General features: G+C 40.6%; 1 protein-coding gene across 2 annotated transcripts; it reads right to left on the minus strand.

The window, feature by feature from the left end:
* Positions 1-529: 529 nt before the first annotated feature.
* On the minus strand, positions 530-18,714 carry reps1 (RALBP1 associated Eps domain containing 1). 2 transcript variants are annotated; one of them, XM_085372807.1, is made up of 20 exons: positions 18,533-18,714; positions 18,000-18,169; positions 16,567-16,690; positions 13,240-13,469; positions 12,257-12,419; positions 11,347-11,477; positions 9,630-9,792; positions 9,486-9,549; positions 8,561-8,715; positions 7,906-8,027; positions 7,431-7,511; positions 6,132-6,219; positions 5,514-5,615; positions 3,928-3,988; positions 3,529-3,727; positions 3,247-3,441; positions 2,717-2,806; positions 2,410-2,567; positions 2,218-2,323; positions 530-2,122 (listed from the first exon to the last, which is right to left on the minus strand). In XM_085372807.1, exons 2-20 carry the CDS (start codon positions 18,150-18,152, stop codon positions 2,054-2,056), a joined length of 2,454 nt encoding a protein of 817 aa, XP_085228933.1. In that variant the 5' UTR covers positions 18,153-18,169; positions 18,533-18,714; the 3' UTR covers positions 530-2,053. The 2 variants fall into 2 exon arrangements, with proteins under 2 accessions (XP_085228933.1, XP_085228934.1); XM_085372808.1 differs by lacking the exon at positions 7,431-7,511 and having other exon boundaries at positions 18,000-18,714.
* Between the last annotated feature and the right edge of the window lie 1,464 nt (positions 18,715-20,178).

The raw sequence follows: 20,178 nt of genomic DNA on the forward strand, positions 1-20,178 counted from the left end.
TCCTGTTAAGCTTCATCTACACCCACAGATTTCAGGTGAAACTGCCCTGATACAACACTGATCTGGAGTTTACTTCCCTCTGGAGCCAGGAGCCCGGGGAAGTTGACTGCTCATCAGTACCACCCCAAAAAAACACAACAAAAAGGCAAAAATACATCACAAACATACAGTAGATGAGGTTCTGGAAGAGCTACGATACAAAAACCAGAGTATACTGTTCACATGGTTGCTACTATCATCGGACAAACACTTAGGTATAGTTGGTCTGTGAGGATGTATCGCCCATTCTTGCATAGTGCTGACTGCCCGATTGGAAAACAGCTGTTTTGTTGTTGTTTTCTCTCTCTCTTTTTTTTTTAAATCATCAAAAATCACTACCTGCTGCATCAGTTTGGATCTGTGCACATGTTTGCTGAAGAGAAATCACAGGCAAACTTCTCCCCAATCAGCAACAAATGTATTCTTCATAAACGCCGCTTCCTGCAATCAAACAGCTGGAATATCTTCAAACCCTTCATATGAACGTCTGTTCTTGACTCATAAAGGTGAAGTTAAAGTTTGGGAGAGAAAAAAAAAAAGAAAAAAAAGGAAACAAAACCCACAGCGTTAGAAAGAAAGCTGAAATGTCAAGCCAGAGCTAGGTTTGAAAGTAAATGAAGAAAACTTCAGGGAAAGAAAAGGTGGTGCATTTTTCTTCAAACACAGCCCGAGCGGAAGTGAAAGAGAAGAGTGAAAGTTCAGTCATTTGGCATAAAGTGAAACCCTTCAGTCACCACGATCCCAAAAAACAAAACACTGTAACACATAGAAAACAAAAAAAAAACAGAAGACATGGCACTTTCACTCACTGCATCATGCCATCAACCACGCAAATGTTTACATGTAGACTTGAAGGGGGCGGTAAGAGAGGAAGGGTGGACTGAGTTCATGTCACAGGATGCGTCACCAAAAAAAAAAAAAAAAAAAAAGCCTTCACCGTGTTGGTTTAGTCATTAAGCCCCACACAAACACACAAAAGGTCCTGTCTGGAGATAGCCCAGTATGTTTCACAAATAGAGAGGCGACTACACCAAACTCCATTTAGAAAAAGACAAATTTATCCTTACTTGCTTATTGACCGATGTACCGACGGATGATTTGTGCTGTAGACTTCCTTCGGTCTTCATGTGTCCCATTGCAAGCCCATAAAATCTGTGTTCTTTGGATTATTTCACAATAATGGACAGCCATGGGTGCCACGTGTTCAGCAGAACAGACCATTCATGAGGATTCAAAAACAAGAAATGCCTTCAGAGCACTACAGTAGTAGCACGGATCAAAAAGTGAAAAGAGGAAAAATGTAACCTTTTTTTATAAACCAGAAACTTCTAAGTTTTAGCATATAATGCTCACTTAAAGCACAATTTGCCCGTCTTTACTCTTCCATGTCAATTTCGGTGTAATAAACAAGACCCAACCTGTCGAGTTTGTGACATCAGACGATATTAGAAGGTCTAAAATCTTTATAGGTCGTCTCAGTTCACTTACACAAAAGACGAAAAGAAAACTGTTTCGCCCCCTTTTTAAATTTTCTGCAGGAGTTTGGTGCAGCCGAGTCAAGCATACTGGTGCCAGCCACCAGGAACACAAATGCACAAACAGTCACACAAACATGACAAATACACTCCGCGTTTCTCCTTCAGTCATTCAGAGAGTGATTTAATCAAGACACCAGCAGTTTTATCTTCAGAGCGAACTTGGAGCTGGAGCGCTCTGCCTCTCAGTTTGCCGTCATCCTCCTCACCTTCGCCTCTCTTTAGCAAAAAGTGAAAAGTGCCAGTTTCTAAGATCCCCTCCCACTGGTAAGACTGTGCCCTCAGGTCTGTCCGGTTTACGATTGAGCAGTGTGTGATTGAGCGTGACAGTTTTTAACGGAATGCCCTGAGGCAGGTTGAAGCCTCCGGGAAAAGCCGAGATTGATGGAAGGAAAAGGAGAGGAGGAAGGGAGGAGTCACAACGAGGGCCACAGCCTTGATTCAGATGAACTACAGTAGAGTTGCTCTCCATATGTAGGTTAAAGATGGGAAAAGGGTCTGAGCTGCTCCAGCTGGACTTCTAGAGATATCCTTTCTTCAAGCAGATCCTGGGAAAAGAAAACAGGTGTGAGCAAAGCGGGAGTTAAAAGGAGAACAAAGTCTGTTTGCTAAAACTAGAAAACACTACTAATGTCTTCCATACCTTCAGCTGCTGCTGGAGCTCACTGTTAAGTCGTGCCAAAACAGTGTTTGTCTCCTTGTTCCTTCTGATTGAAGCCTGAATCGCCTTTTTATCCTTTCCAACTGACCTGCAAACAGAGAAATATGCTTTTTCTAAAGTGCTGATAAACACAACGCCCTGTAAAGTGTCCCCAACCAAAGCAAGTTTCTCCACCTGGGAATGGAAGGCTGAGTGGCCAGGACGGCGGCTATGACGTTAGATTTCTGTGGACCGTGCTGCTCGTCCTCCGGCCTCAGCTCGTCTTCAGACTTCAACCTTCGACGTACAGGTTTGGGGGGAGGAGCCAGGGGGCCGGAGGAGCCTTTGGCTCCCTGACGGGACAACAAAGAGTTTACCTCACTTTCACACAGTCTAATAAACAAGTGTGCCTATGAATTTCAGATTGCCTCTTGATGTTCCACACAAACACAAAAAGTTTAAAAACCACTGGTCTTATTGAGTTTAAAGTTCAAAGACGTACAGAGTTGACTGTAGCTGAGGGTCTCTCATCAGCTTGGCCGTCACTCTTAACTGTTCTCAAGGGGCCGGCCCCCTCCGAAGGCTTGTCCCCCTGCGGACATAAACAAACAATGCATGTGAAAGTGAAAGTGTTTACTCAAATGTAACACAACAGCCACAGTTAAGAAATTAAAAGATGCAGATTGCAGATGGTTTGCAACAATAATATTTCATAAGAAGTCTAATATTTAATACTAGAAGACAAAAAAAACAAAAACAAAACAAAAAAACGGTAACATGGATGAAATCTGTCAATCAATGTGTGGGTTTAGAACATTATATAACAAAGGGAAGGAAAACTAAAATAAACAACCAATTGGGGATTTTGGGAAAGAGCAAAAGAAATACATTCAAAAATCAAAAGAATCAATACATTAACATCAACATATTATACACAAAGCCAGACTATAAATGCTATCTCTGAGAAGAACTGATGTTGTCTAGAGGAGCATCATTCTATTTCCAAACCCTGACCCTCCAGGATCGACCTACCTGTCCTGGCTCGATGTGTTTGTCCACCTCTGGTAGGCTTGAGGGCTGCTCAGAGGCTGCAAAGGCCTGAAACTGGCTGAAATCTGCAAAGTTGGGCTGCTGGGGAATCTGCTGTGGGGATGTGGTGGTGAGCACCGCCGCGCCTCCTGGTATACTCTCCGCCTCTACGCGATGCCCGGTGAGTGGTACTGATGTCTGGGGAGGGATGAAAGGGTGTCGTGACAGCTTTCGTAGTATCAAAATCACAAATAATGCCAATGACACATAAAATACTTTTCTTACTTGTGTGGGAAGCGGTCGTGGAGGCACAGCAGGAGGGTAAGCTATCGTAGAGGGTTGGGGTTGTCCTGTGGCAGACGTGGCAGCAAAGGTGCGATTCATGTCCAGAGATGAGGAGCGAGAGTGGGAGGGGTGGGGACGGGGTGGAGGGGGAGGCGGGGCTACCACCTTCAAAGCCTCTGGGGACGTACCCGACTGAGACCTGAGCACATTAATGTTTAAAGATTTACACACAGGATACAGTGCTTTATTTACAACACGATTCATCACAGTTCAGGTCTGGAGTTGATCATTGAACAGAGCTGCAACATGACCAACTGAGTAACAATGTGAGGAAGTAGAAAAACCCAAAAGCATCACTTTCAGTAATTGTCAGAAAGGACAGACAGAAAATGAACGAACCTCTGCCTTGTGATTGGCTCCTGGTCTGAGGTGAAAGAGTCTGAACTGCTGTAACCATCACCTTCATGAAAAGAAAAGAAAAAAAACCCACAAGCATACAAATCATGAGAAAATTAACAAAATGGTAGTTTTTTTTTTTTTTTTTTAATTCTTCCACAAAAAATTGGAATCTTAGTCTGGACTATCAGCAGCTGAACTGAGGTTATGAAGGCACCACCAAGGAAAGACAAATGTGAAATGGTACTAAGATAGTGCCTTTCTACCAAATTTAAGTATTTTCTATTGTATTCACCCAGTTACATGCCAATGGATGCATTTGGGGCAACTTGGGGTTCAGTACTTTGACATGTGGTATGGAGGAGCAGGGATTGGTAGACAACTGTCTCTACCACCTGAGCCACAGACACCTTCCAACATATAAGGGAAAAATACTTCCATTTTTATTTATTTATTTATTTTTAGTCTTGATTTTTGTATGTTACTTTAAAGTATCAAGGGTTTTCTTTTGTCATTAAATCGACTGCTTGCCAGATTTCTATCTGTAATTTTGTTCTTAATGATGTAACCTATGGCTGGGCCATATCATACCGTTCACGGTAATACCAGTATAATGTTGGGCAACGATAAGAAAATGAAATATCGCGATAGAATATGGGTAAAACGCGCATGCGCAGTGCCTTTGTTTTCATACACACATGGCGTAAAAAGCATGGCGACGGCGGAGAATGAGAAGGGCGAAAGTGGATCATTGAATGAAACGGATGAACCAGAATTGGTTTGAAAAAATGCTGCAACTTCAGTGGTGTGGAACTGGTTTAGCTTTCGTCCGTCAGATACACAACAAAGCACTATTTTTGGTAGCGCATGCTAGCGGGCCGTCGTTATTACCGTGTTTTTTGGAAAATACGGCACACTTAAAATCAATCCTTTGATTTTTCTGAAAATCGACAGTGCCCCTTATAATCCTGTGTGCCTTATGTATGAATTCTGGTTGTGTTTACTGACCTCGAAACGATTTTATGTCGTACACGGCACTCAGCAATCTGTCAAATGTTTCAGTACGACTTTGCTAAGCTACAAACCCGCACCGATTGATGGATTGTTGAAGCATTACGACTATCGTAGGCAGGAGGCTCGCGTATTGTGTGTGTATAACCTCTTTTTAAGTTTTGTGGATATTATACATGGTTATGCTGAGGATATGTCGGCCAGTTTCCACTGGAAATGCCTTTTGGTTAAACTGTCAGCAAGGAATTTGCATTTGCACTGTTAAAGTTTTCTATAACTTTAATCCACATAAAAAACAGCTGCTTGTTTAAGTGAAAATACATTGCTGGGTTTTTTTGCACTAATAAAGTTGTGGAGTTGCAAAGTATTTTGTCTAGTGTCAATTATATCGTCATCGCAAATTTTCAAATGTATATCGTGATAAATATTTTTGATCATATCGCCCTGCTCTAGTCTGTCCTTAAAATAGAAAGTGGATTAAAATGGCTAAACAAATAAATAACTGCATCATGTGTCGGATGATGTTTTCGGAACACCGTAGTAAAGCTCCCTGCCATAGCAGCTCATCTTTTACTCACCTACAGTGTTGGCAGCTACAAACTTCATGGAGGCGGGTAATTTGGCTTCTTCAGACAGTTCTGGAGGTTTAGCCAGCAGAGGACTGGTAGGATGATTGTGGTCTAAATATTGGAGGAAGGGGGAGATCACAAACAGGGGAAAGTGTTGAAGCAAATGCAGTCAATCAACAGGGAAAATTAAATGTTAGCAATCGGCTGTTAGTTTGGACAAAACGTGCTCAGTTGCAGAAAAACAAAAACATGTATATGAGTAATAAAAGCTCCTGTGAGGCGCTCTTTGAATCATTTCAAATGGTGACCTTTTGGATTTTTATTACTTTCCCAATAGTGCGCACTCTGCAAAGCACAAAGTAAGCTGACTGTATTAGCACAGCTGGATGTTTTCCCACCTGTTACAATATGTTTTTTCTTCAGTATATAAAGAACATACTAGCATGCTTTCTAATGCAATTAGGTCATAATTCTGTTTCAGTCATATTAAAGTTCCTTCACGTTGCTGCCCACAAAAACAGATTTAGAGGTCTGCCTGTTGCTGCACATGTGCATCAATATCATTATTATTTATTCAACTGTAAGTCAGGATTTGGACAGTCAGTTTAAGGTCAGAGAGTTTCTCACCACTGCCAGTCCTCTTCAGCTCCATCTCCTGCATGTGAATCTTACTGGGCGTCATCCGGATGGGAACTGGGTGAACGATGGCCGTGTCCTGTGGAAAAGAGACACAGAGAGGGTCAAACCGACAGGAAGAAGATAGGTAATTTTTTTTTTTTTGCTGCTGGTCCTGTGAGGAGGAAGGGTCAACATGAAAACCTGTGTGGCACTCTTTTAGCTGACATGCTCACTGAGCATCTCATCAAACATGTTTAAATGAGAAGATGTGAAAGACCTGGAAACATATTTTCTAAATAAGCTTTTAAAAAAATAAATAAAAATAAAAGACGTGCCCATACAATTATTACCCCCTCCCCCCCCCATCCTAACGACAACTAAAAACAAACAAAAGACTGTTATTGTTTCAAAAATTATTTTCCGCTCCGAGTGTGTTCTTCACAGTTGGACAGCAAAGATCCTATGCACCCATTAAGATTTGGTGCATGGATGGCAGCGGAGAATTTAGCCACAAAAAACAAATTAAAAAAAGAATTTGTGGAGCTGTTTGGGCCTGCTGTCGGTGCAGGATTTTTCCACAGCAGAGAGAGATTTGGGGCTTTTTTTACTCCTACATCAGTGGGGTTACATTTACTTAAATTCTAAATTATTCAAATGGCTAAAAATAACTGTATTAGCCTTACATTCATACACAAACTGACTGCAGAAAATTCAACGGTCAATTAAGACTAACATGGAAAACTTTGATAAATCTAATTTTTGGGAGATTTATAGGTTAAGCTTGATAAGTGTTTTGTTTTTGTTTTTAATCTTGAGTTTCAGCTCAGAATGGGAGTACATAAAAGCAGTCTAAAAACAGATGCACACTCCTGCAATATAAAACCGTATTTGAAGTCAGAGCTATTTTTGGGACAATTATTTGTTTACGGTTTAAAAATTAAAAATACATAAACGTGAAGAACTTTGACTGTTCAAAAGTAAATGCACAACAGAATTGTGCACAACCTTTAGTTCTTAATCATGTGAGGAAAAATGCATCTCTTACAATCTTAAAATGTGATTGGTGGATGTGACTCTAAAGAAAAAAAAAAAAAAAAAAAAAAAAGGTGATGTCCAATAGAAACTGAGCAAGCCAAATCACAACACACACTTCTATTGCTGATGCACTTAATTGCACTTTGAAAGAACATCATGCAGGCAGTGAGACAGAGAGGACCTGAGAGAGATAGAGAGAAAAAGGAGAGATCTGGAGAGGGTTAATGTCTGTCCATTAATGGTGAAACCATGCATGCTAAGTGATTGACTTACAGGGTCAGCTGGTGCAATGTTAGAGTCAAATTGGGTCAGAGTTTGTGAGCTGGAGGAGCGCTCGCTAAACGTCTCCCACTGCTGCAGGAGACAGACAGTGAGAAAAAACATGTCAGTCAGTCAGCCAGTGCAGTGACATCACACATTTACATCATCAGTCTCAGCCTCTGCCGTGATGCCACACCGACGCGGCATCATCAGCAGGCGTGGAAACAAAACGGACATTGCCGACTTTCATACACAGTCTCAAGAAGTGAGAGAGGAGGTGCTGAATTATCAGAAAATATGTTTGATGATGAATAGGATGACGTGGCACTCGAATTATAATGGATGGATAAAGAGAGAGCAACCTCACTTAATTAACCCTGAGCAATTAAGATGAATCAAACGCAAACGGAGCAAAAGCAAACAGCCTCGAGTTTAGAGGATGTGTAAAAACGACAAATATAGTCATGTGGTGCGTGCACGTTGGAACCTCGTTGCTCTGGTTCATCTCTGGCCAGGCTTGATTGAGCGAAGGCATAGAGGGAGACTTGTTGGGGGTCACCTCTACTGGTGACGCAGAGTATCCAACATCAGCAGTCTGCTCTGGGACTTCTGGAAAAAAAATAATAGACACGAGTTAAATACACATAAATAAACTAAAAAAATCCACACAACATTACTTTTGGTTGGGATTCTTCAAAAAGATGAACTTCAGAGAAGAGCTTGAGATAAAACATTTTTTTCATGCAGTCAAAATGCCAACTACATTTAACCATCAATGGCAAAAATCGTGAAACTTCAAAGTGCAATCGTTTCTGCTTCTGAGTATTGCATAAGCACATAAGAAAGACTATTTCTCTGCTGTTTTCCTGATATGTAAAAAAACAAGGTCAACACTGAATTATAACACTTGATAAACATGTTTGTTATGGCTATCAGCAACTGAGTCAATGTCAAGTTAAAAGAGGGCAGGAGAACACAAAACTGTGTCCTGAAAAGTGCAGCTCAGCCCAAAAATCAGTTAACTACTTCCAACATGCGGGTTTTGCACAATAGCGCTGTTACCCTAGGTCTAATGAGGTGTGAGATAAGAAAATGAATAAAGGGTGCAGCAGAGAGAGGAAGAGAGAGGCAAGCCTGAGCACCTGCTGAGTCATCGAGGTCAATCAGCTTTGGCATCAGGCTTTCAGGAAGCTTCTCGGGGAGGTCGTAGCCATTCTTCCTGGCCACAACTAAGTGAAAGGCAGCGCAGAATTCATCCAGGGTCAGCGCTCCATCTTTATCAAAGTCTGACAGCTCCCTTTAAACACACATTAGACAGTAAGAATATCATATCATATACGGCATTACAGCAGACATTGAATCTGATCCGACTTGCCCATTTACATGCCGCGTTTGCTGCTTAGAGCTAGTGATACTAGTCATTATGAATCCTGTCAAAACAAGTTGTGTCAACTGACACTGCACGCTTCTTTGGAAATAATCCCATAAACAGGAACTGACAACTTGTTTTTGATGAGCTCGATTAGCCACAAACGTCTTACTCATCAGCAAAATAAAGCCAGGTTGGTTTGGAGTTAACAAAGAACTGGTGAAACACATTTTCTTTGCACCAACTACATATGGTCAAACCTTTTGTCTTTGTTGATGTTTGGCATTTTTTTTTAGTAAAAATTAGTCTTGAAGTTTAACAGTTAACCATATCCAGGTTGCACATGCTGTCCGATCAGTGATGATACATTCTGATAAAGAGCAAAGAAAAGCTTCTTGGTGTTTTTAGGATTAACTGCCACACACTGCACTTGTCTAAAAAGTAAATAAAGCTTTTACTACAGCTTCCTATTAAGTTTTATAAATATGAAATTAGGGATCTTTCAATAGAACAAAGGAGCACTGGTGCAAAGATCAATGCCCATCCTGCTCTAACCTACAGCATATCCGCATGTCAAACTGTTAAATGTGGCCATCAACTCCATTCAGGTGGTGAACGCGTGTTTATGGTGCCCTTAATTTCCCTTAGATACACAAACACACACAGAGGCCATAAATAGCAGAAGAGCAGTGACTCACCAAATATGTGACAATTCTAAAATCGGTAGCTTTGATTTAGTGAAGAACTCTTTTGCTGCTGAACCTGAAACACGCAGAAACCACAGTTTATTAATAACCCATGTTTTATCCTGATAGCACGTGTGTGTGTATTTTTGTTCCTACCAGGTATGAAGCCAGTGAGGTCAGGCTGAATTGTTTTAAACTGGTTAATGTAATACTGCCTCTGCTCGTCTGTGATCTTCCACGGATCATCGTACGTGCTGGACTGTCGCTGGATCTCATTGGTCGTTGCAGCTGAGGCTACTGTTCGTATTGTTGTGCTTTCCTACGAGAACCCATTTACAGAAACATTTAAGAAAGACGAGCATAATTAAGTATTAAGAATAACACTTTAACCTATGCAAATCCAGCTTCTTCACTGTTAGTATGTACAGTGCGTGTCTCCCTGGCCCCCTACTCATACATACAAACTTGGCACTACAAGAAATCAAACCTTTAAAGAATAATATTCAAAACTGAAACAAAACAATGGTTACAGAACTTTCAGCCTAAAGTAGAACTGACTTTTTGCTTGTTAGCTCAGAACGACAAGAAGAAACTAAAAGAGGGCATGATGTGTACCTATAATTAGACAGTGGGTACAGAGGCCTTTGCCTGAGAAATGTCACAGAAGCTGCTCATGTTTCAGTCAAGCAGCAGCGTTTGCAGATAAAGTACTGATACAAGATGCTGGCTGACATTCAAGGCCCGATTGTGGTTACTGTGATATCTCGTGCTTTATGTTTGCAGTTTCTGATGGCAGACATTTGCATCACATTTTCCAGCTAAAATACTCTGTGTGGTCATCTTGTAACTTGCTGATCTATTAATGCTCTATTGAACTGTATCACCTTCTCTAGGTCTGTATTGTGAGGGTGTACATGTGTCCTTTAATTTATAGCCTCACTTTGCTGTCTTCTCGTCCCATCTCTGCATAGTGATTGGCTAATGGTGGTAAAGATAGAATAGATCCAAAATATTTCTGAGCATTTCAGTGTTTTTATATTGGCAATGATTGACCTTAATTTTATCTCAGCTCACTTAGTAAGTGCAAAATGTCAAAAACTCCAAAAGTGGTGATTGTTGTTACTAACTGTGGGCTACACACTACCAAATACGCACACAACACAAGAGTGTTGAGTAGTTATGTTTTTAGGGGTTGTTTTTTTTACCCAAATCAAATGTTTGTTTGTTTGTTTGTTTTTTATATATATGGCCACGATTCACCTTATAGCTGTTTGGTTTAGTTCAAGGATTTCACTGGTGAAAATGAAAAAACTCATTTCCGTAATCAGAGCCCTTATTTAAAATAGTGGGTGTTCACTGTATTGTGAAAAAGAAGATTTTCACAGGACTATATGCTGTTTTGTGAAATCTGAACAAACGGCAAGACTTCTGGAACAATGACAGATAAAGCTCAGCCTAAACTTGGTCACGCAACAGGACAATGATCCCAAGCAGAGCAGCAAATCTACATTAGAATGGCTGAAAAAGAGAAGAATCATGGCGATGCACTGGCCCAGGCAAAGTCGAGATCTCAACCTGACTGAAATGTTGTGGCGGGGCCTTAGGAGAACCGCCCATAAATGAACTTCAAACTGAAGCAATATTAACAACATTGGGCCAAGTTTCAGCCACAATGATGTGAGAGATTGACAAAAATCATACGGCAACCCATTACTTCACATTATTGCTGCTGAAGTACTGAATCAGTGTAGTGTATCCAACATCCAACTAGCGCCTTGTAATTTAAGATGGAACGCTGATGTGCATCTTTCTAGCTTGCTTGTATAATGAAGCCTGTTGCAATAGGAAGCGAGTCGAACCAACAGTGCTGTACCTGGACTGATGATGGATGCATTGCTGGAAGCGTGCTGGAAGGCGGTGTGTCCGCTGTAAAACTGACCCAACTCTCCTGACCTGGAAGAGGTGGTGAGTGGGACAGCCACATGCCATCGCCAGCCACTGGACCTGAAAGGAGAAGGACAGGAAAGTATGTTTTTGCAAGTAATGTTAATTAAGAAGTTTTGTTTTCATACCATTCTTTGTAATATCTCAACTACTTTTTATGCTGGAAAAAAACAAAAAAAAAAGCAGGCACAATTACTTTGGTCCCCTAATGACAAACTGCAGCAAGTGTCTGTGTCAGCAAATATCATTAACAGCATGTAGGCGCTGCAAACAACAGGAAGTGGTACAAACGACAATTTATCACTGGAGTCAAAGCTAAAAGCAACTTTTACCACACTGTCACTTCTGTTTGCCCTTAGAGATGTTATTGTTATCATCTGCTGCTCGTGAGTGCTTGCAAGTGAAACCCCTGTCACATGCATTACCTTTTTTTTCTTTATTGAGGGCAAAAAAGAAAGAAAAAAAGCCATTTTAACTCAAATTGTTGCCACTTTTCTTTCTCTTTGTCCTTATTTTCATTATCAACAAATTTGCTCATCATCATCTTAAATAATTATTTAGTCTATAAAACATCTGAAAAGATTTGAACATTTTCCAAGATGAGTCCAGAAGCCCCACGTGCCTGGCATTCAGACCTTCTGTTTACGATGGGCACCCAATCAGAAGATGGGTCAAGGGATGATTTGCATCCGTATAAATAATAAGGATTGCTTTGAACTGTGAATGGAAATAAATGCAAATGCAAAGCTACTCAAGCAGAGTCTAAGATTAGAAATATGTTGTTGGAAATAGGCAGAATAGTTCTCCTTTTGAGAAACTATCATTAAGAAGTGGGTCACCTGTTTGTGGTTCTCTGAACTGCGTCCACACGGCTCCAGTTGCTGCCACCACAGGTTGTCGCTCTGCGTTTCCTCCACTGTGTTGCCGCTTGTGCTTCCTCCAGGAATGAGGTGAGGTTGGGGGAGACTGGTGAGGGGAGACCACTGGGGACGTTGGTTCAGGCTGGTGACATATTAAAAAAAAGAAAAAAAAAAAACAAACCGATGAAATAAACAAGCAGTTAAAAAGACATTTAGTACACATATAAGGAATCAGCAAACTTTAATAAGCATGATTTGAAGGTGGTAGTATTACTGCTTTAAAACAGTTCAGTGTTTTGGGCGTTAACCTTTAGATCACATCTAATACACAACAAGACGTCAATCTTCAACACGCCACATCCAAACCAAGACCAATAACTGCTACATCAATCAGTTCTTATCTGCATCATCACAGATAAGGGATGCTGAAGGAACTAGTGAATGATTATGCAGCACATACAAGTTAAAACTTGCGAAAGAAATCTAAATAACTGACACACGTGTCAACACACTTAAGTCCGCAGCAGAAAACTTCAGAAAGGAATGTATTCAAACATCAAAGTCCTTCCAGAGGCAAGTCTTCCCACTCTGGACACTTATTTGCAGTTACTTTGAAGCAACATTGACTTTAATTTCAATGAGTCATGGACACATAAAAGCGACAAAGAAATTCACCACTCGAATCTGGTAAAGATCACTTAAAAATTTCATGACTTTTCCCCCAAATGGAGGCTTTGAAAAGAATTTATCATTTCCACCACCACTTTGTTGCTCTGCTATAGATTTCAATTCAAGATGCTTTGAGTGTCCCTTTTAATGTCTCTGTCAAGTATACACAGGAAAAACACAGGAAACACAGCAGCTTATCTCCAAGTAACCACTGGGTTCAGTTGTTCAAAGAAATATTAAGTTTGTATACAATCGTCCCTGCAACATCGATTCTTGCATTTGCTACTACCAACCTGTGATTCTATAGTAGTTGCCAGGGGCTGAATGACCTCGTGGACAGGAAGTGAAGTGGATGAGGGATGTCCTTTCTTGTTCTGGTGACCCCTGCCAGGTGGCCTGGGTATTACTGCAGTACCGGGGGCAGGGTACAATCCCTGACTGTCGGGATCTTGGTACAGTGCAGCATGTCTCGCTTCTGCCTCATTCTTCCCCACCACAAACCTTGGCAACGGTAGATCCTTGACTGTCAAGACACAAATTAAATTCAGTTTCAATATTTGTTCAGCAGCAGCTGAAAACTTCAGTGCACTAGAGTCCAGAAGTTGCTTCTGGCTTTCGAGAGAGAAAAACCGACTACTGACTCCGTAGATTTCCCAGAATCCTTGTGCCTGCTGCAATCAGCTGACGTTTATAGGGTTTGGAAAGAGAGTAACTGCTGTAAAATGGGAACAACAGTATACCTTTCAGAAAGAGCCGTTTCCTCAAATAGAAAATGAAACACACTGCCACACCGAGTGTATGTTTGCTGTCTCTTAACTCTTAATGCTGAGGACTTAAAACAAAGATCTGTGATAAACAAACACAGGAATACAGTCCGTGCCAGCATGCCTGCTCTAAGACTGAAAATTTCTACCACACTGTAGATTGCCCATTTTTGTTTTTCTTTTTTTCCCCCTTGGGGAATGTATTTTTTTCTGTTTGCTCTATCTTACAATGCTAAAGACACCTTTGAAAAAATCCTGGATCCAGACCAAATCAAACGTTAATCCCTTCTATGTTGGGTCAACCTCTGCTAAAAAACTAATGCAAATCTGTCTCAGGCAAACCAATCCAATCTCAAGGAGGTAAAGACGAGCGAGGCAGGACTTTCTAAACTCCACAGTTATTTAAAAAAAAAAAAAAAAAAAAAACTGATTCAAAAATTCAACGTGTGCCACAAAACTATGGTTGAATGAAGCAGGGTTTGTAGTTTTTAGGCAGCCTCATTGGCAGATACTGAACTGATACTGGTACTAATATTGTTAACCCTAACCCTTTCTACTGGTGTTTATGGCTTTCTCAGAGAGTGGGTAAGCAAACAGACCCAAGACCAAGACACCCAAATAAGCTAATCCTGTTGTATATGACCCCACTATGGTTTCAGTGACTCAGCAACAAATTGATTAGCTAGTGGGAAGAAAGTGATCTGGATTTTTTTTGCCATACATTTTTTTCTTCCTCCACCAAAAGTACAAGTCGTTTGCTGCTTCAAGCATTGTGAATATGAGAATCTACTTTTAAGAAAAATAATCAGTTTTAACAAAAGGTTGAAATTTCCTTTAAACCTACTAACAATATCCTCTTATATCTCTAAGTTAAGTCTGGTTAAAAGAATTGTTTCACCACAGGATTATTATGTGCAGCGCTCTGTCTTTTAGTAAGCACACAGAAACCAAACCACCGCCTTTGCTTCTGAACGCCTGTATTATTACCCCAAAAGCCTCCGCTCCAGAAATAACTTTCTATTTAATATTTTGGAACAACTGTGGTGACTTCAAGCTTTCTGAAAGCACTGAGTAAACTAAACATTTTTTCCAAATCCTGTAATTAACTGTCTACTTCTGAGAAAGCACCAACTTTACAAAGAGAGAGTTGAGGGCGAGGTTTACCGAGCTCAAACATCCCTAAATCTTTTGTTAGAAGGAAGTGACTTGTTTGCTTCCTCATATTGTTGTCAAATTATGAAATCGATTTTGCAATATATTCAGGCCAAACTGATCATGTTGCATAGAGGATGAGTGTGACATCATGCGCCGCGTTTTTCCTTCTCTTTTTCCTCGAGAGAACTCAACAGGGACAAATAGAAAAGCGCAATTTTGCAGTCAAACCCACCATGGCTTCATTGTTTACTTAAGATAAATAGGGAAGTCATCGAAACAGCTCATACTATTACAATCATCTGGTGACACAAATAAATGGCCAATACTATTCCAATCAGCAATGTGATGCCATCTGCCCCATCAACTAATCAAGATGAGCCATTTTTCCATTTAAAATGTTCTCTTTTTACAGCTTACTTTTAATGTACCAGTGTTTATTTTCCCAGTTTTAGAAACACAGGGTTATGAGACACCCTATGTATCAAACATCCAGCGTATGAAATAGATTATCCAAAAGCTAAAAAGTTCCTTTTGGATTCTTCTGGATCAGACAGCAATTGTTTGTTTTCTTTACATAAATACATTCTCTAATTTGATCCATTTTCATTTAATTTCAGAGGGAGGCAGTCGTAATAGTGAAGACGCAAGGAGCAAAGGCAGTCACAGAGTGAATGAGTTTAAATGCCTGGGGTCAAACCTCTAAAGCGACAGACAGTGCACAAGAGAGGTGAAGAACAGAGTGCAGTCAGGGCAGAGCGGGTAGAGACGAGTGTCAGAGGCGATTTGTGACAGAAGGATAGGCCCAAGAGTTAAACTGGAAAGTTTACAGGATGGTAGTGAGACCGGTTATGACGGAGATGAAGGTGGCAGACTTTTTTCCTCATGAGTGACAGGATTAGAAATGAGTACATCAGAGGGACGGCTCAGGTTGAGCAGTCTGGACAAAGTTAGAGCGGTAAGGCTGAGATGGTTTGGACATGTGCAGAGTAGGGATAGTGGATACAGCCGACAAAGGATGTTAACTATGGAGCTGCTAAGCAAGAGGAAAAGACAAAGAGGAGTTTTTTCATGGACGTAGTGAAAGAGGACATGCAGAATTTTGGTGTGACAAAAAAGGACATTAGGAATAGGGTGGGAGCCCTGCAGGGATCAGGCATAAGAAGAAGAATCTGATTTGTGTCTATGAATGTAAAGAGTCCTTCCAAAAGCTCTATTAACCATATCTGGATCTATCCCAAAAGTTACTCGCTTATACAATGGCCCAAGACTCAAATGTGGTAAAAAATAAAATAAAAAAATAAAAAAGTATTAAATAATCCTGCTAACATACAAAGAAACAGCTTTAAAAAAAACATGAGAACATGCTTGTATGAAAATCTTAAAATACACTGCACCACATGCATGCAGTTCTGAGATAAATACCTTTTTCTTATCAAAAAAACCTTTAAGACTCTAATTGACAAATGATAGCTCTGCCATTAAATGTAATTGATTGGTGATGAAGAGAACAGCTGTCTCTGAAATTCATGAAACTCATTTCTAACCTGAAACATTTTAACTAGCCTGAGAACAACAGTATATCTCTATATAACCAAAGTCTAAAAGTACTTCAGAGAGGACCTAGACCACAATTGTGTAATGGTATTGTTTAGAAATCAATGCACAACAATGACAATGACTCACTTCGATTTATGGACTCACCCGAGTTGAGGCTCTCCACCCTCAGAGGCAGCCCTGACTGGGCGATGGCGATGAGCTTCAGAGCGATGTAGAACTGGCTCCGACCAAAGTGACCCAGCCGAGTGGCTCCACATAGCTCTGTGATCTAAACCCACGCACACAAGGACAAGGGAGAACAGTTAACAACATTGTATTCATCTGAAAGAGCAGCTTTTTCCTCTAAGCAAACATAGCATCCAAGTAATAAAAAGGAGAATAAACAACAGCTATCGTTTAGTGTCTGTTTAAATTATCCGATGAACTGTTCCCTTAAGAATGGTCTCATCTGCCATGTTCACAAGCAGATGTCCAGTGTGTTCTATGCGTAAAAAGTCTGGTTATCATGTTTTGTAGTCCTTTACAAAACAATGAAACGGCCTTCTACACACAAAAGATAAAGTGGTTAAAAGAAACAACTGAAACCTCAGGATTAGTACTACTGGTAAGATTTTATAACATGAGGATAACTGTTTAAGAGGGTGCCCTTAAGTGCTGCGAGTCACTCAAAAAAAAAAAAAACTGCCACAGCTGACCAGCGATCCTTTTCTTGCCGATGAGGGACTTTATCCAAGTATGACTGGATACAAAGCAGCAGTGACTTTTCTCAGCCTGTTACAACATGACACTGTAGCAGTATGTGTCTCACGGGCCAACACAGAGCTCAGTGTAGATTCTGGAAGTGGTAGGATTACAACGCTCCTTAATTCTCCCACCACACAGCCCCCCCCCCCCCCCCCCCCCCTCTTGACCTTGAAAAGGATGCTGACTCACAAACTGCAAATATTGGCCATGCTGAGAGATCTGGAGTCACAAGAATGGGCTGCTGCAGTTTAACTGGCTACTCATGACTCAAGTTGTCAGAGCAGGGACACTCTGCAATCTGACCAAGAAGGCAATCCGTATTTGAGGGTTAATAAACAAAGTCTCCACTTCTGTGGATCACAGGCGTGCAGGCACAGGCATTTCCACCATGTTAGCCAGTAATGAACAAAAAAGGCAGATGTTGATGGAGGGAGAAGACAGGAAAGAGTGGGCAGCAAGAGCAATGAGAAGTATTTAGTGCGTTAGATACACAGTTCAACACATACCCACAGAAAGGTAACTGAAGAGGGCATGCCAGCTTTTATTGCATGTATAATATGTCAGTTAGAGAAAAAAAAACTCAATAAAGAAATAAATTGTGTGAGTTGTCTACCTACTCTGTTTAGCTAAGGCTAACATTAGCCAGAAGAAGGTGTGTCTCTCTTGCTGCGCAGCTCTGCTAAGCACCCGGGCTAAATAACCACAACGACACTGGCTGACAGGACAGCTCCAACAGTCAGCCTGCCAGCCAAGTTTACCAAAAATCCCCCAATGGCCCTTCGTTTCACGCACACCTTCACAGTCTGAATGATAACACGGTTACGCTAGCTTACCTGCAGGACAACTTCGCTGGGTAGCTGGGCCGCCCGGAAAAGGTCAAGAACTCTCCCGTTGGAAGCCACTTTTTTAGTGTTGTCCGTGTCACAGTAAACGAACAAATCCGAGTAATATTTCTGCTCGACATCACTCAGCGTTAGACTTTCCATCGTAGTACCAAATGAGCCTGAAAAGAACACAAGTTGGCTGTTGATTAGCCCTTAGCCAATGGCTGGGGCAGGATCCAAAAAATGGGCGAGACTTCAGGATCCCAACTTAGCTAAGCCGAGCTAACGTTGAGGTTAGCTGTTGTAATGATGTTCCCAACGCGCCTTATCCCAATCTCTGTAAACGTCCCTAATACTGTGTACCAAGCAGGAGCCGATCCCAACTCGAATATTCAAATAAAGGTTGCTTTCACACAGTTAATAACTTGTTGGGCCAGCCAAGCCAAGTAGCCAACAGCTGGCTAGTAGTGCAGCGGGCTAACAGCTACCTTGAATCAAAGTCAGTGGCACTAACGTTAGGCTAACTAGCAAAGTGCGTCTACCTCCCCGACCCGGACATCTACCGCCGTGATCTCACGTTACAGCACTTCTTCTCGCTGTAATCCGTTACAGGAGGGTGTTTCTGCCCTTCACTAGAAACACATTCCTCTGCGGGGCCGTCAGAAGTAAAGTTTCAGGGTCTCTTGGTTCCTTCCTCCAGTGATCATAGCCGCCATTCCTGCCACCAGTGTCAAGTCACGCGGAGTTAAGAGGAGACTTCCGGTCCGAGTCTTCAGATTAAAGAAAAACATAGCGTTCACTCAGAAGCATCTAGTTTTATAGATTGTATACATGTATTATTTTTTATGTTATTTTTTATAAAATATCATTTTGTGCTGGAAGAGTAAACTACATATAACTATACACTTGACAACTTTTGTATTCACTTCGCCTGCAGTTCAACTATTTTAATATTTTCATAGTGATTTAAGTTAAATTATTGTTTTGCCATTAAAGTACCAACATTTTTAGGCCTTTGAAAGAATATAAGAACTGTATTTAGATTTTACAATTTTCACTGTAATTGAACTTTTTTGAAGTCCCCTTTTATTTTCTATTTCTTTATAAACCTGTTACAACCAGTTGATGAGAAAAGGTATTTGCCTCCTTCCTTGTCACACTTAACTTAAATGTTTCACATCAACACACACATTTTGTTAGACAAATATAACCGGAGTAAATATACACTGCAAACTGTAAGTGATGGAATTCTGCTCTTTACCAAAAAATCCTGAAGGAGATTGTCCAACCATCAGTTTGTTCAGTTCTTGGGTTATGCAGCAGGATAATGATCCAAAACAATTGAGCAAGTCTGCTTCTGAATGGATTAAAAAAAATGAGGGTTTTGGTGTGCCCTACTCAAAGCCCAGACTTAAACTTGAGATTGGGATTCTTTGGCATGACCTTAAAAAGGCCATTAATCCTCAAAAACCCTTCAGTGTGGCTGAATTATAACACAAGCACAAAACAGTTGATCAAAATTCCTCCACAGAGGCGTGAAAGCCTCATTGCCAGTTATGACGAACTTTGGATTGCAGTTCTTGCTGCCAAGGGTGGCACAACCAGTTATTAAGTTAAGGGGCAATTACTTTTTGAATGGAAAAAAAATGAAATATTTATGTTAAAACTGCATTTTATTTTTACTCAGGTTATCTTTGTGCGACATTAACAATAGTTTATTAATCTGAAACATGTAAGTGTAACAATTGCAAAAAACTTGGAGATATTTGACCCTAGGTATTTAGAATCAGATAACAAATGTAAAAATATTTATGATTAAAACAAAACATGCAATTTTGTGCAGTTATTTTTGTTTAGGATAAAACCACAAATGGATGACAGAAGTTGTGGCATATTTCTGTGTAAATCTGTGCTCCACATTAAGCCCGAGGCCTCATGTTTGTGGCATCTTTGTATTTATAAAGGAAAACGCCCAATTTAACTTTTACAATCGGTAACAATTAAATTGAGCAGTCTTTCCCTAAGTCTTATCATGTGGGAGCCTTTTAAAGAAAGACAAGAAAAAAATCTGATGTAATGACATCTGTTCAGATTTTCCATTAAATGTTTCAATTTAACTAGTGAATCATAAATGAGATAATTAATTGTCAAGTTCTGTCACTGGTGTCAAACACTCAAAGCATTTTCT

Source organism: Diplotaxodon limnothrissa, linkage group LG15, assembly GCF_057381915.1.
Source record: "Diplotaxodon limnothrissa isolate DT_005_m linkage group LG15, D_limnothrissa_male_GT1.1, whole genome shotgun sequence".
NCBI classification, from domain to species: domain Eukaryota; kingdom Metazoa; phylum Chordata; class Actinopteri; order Cichliformes; family Cichlidae; genus Diplotaxodon; species Diplotaxodon limnothrissa.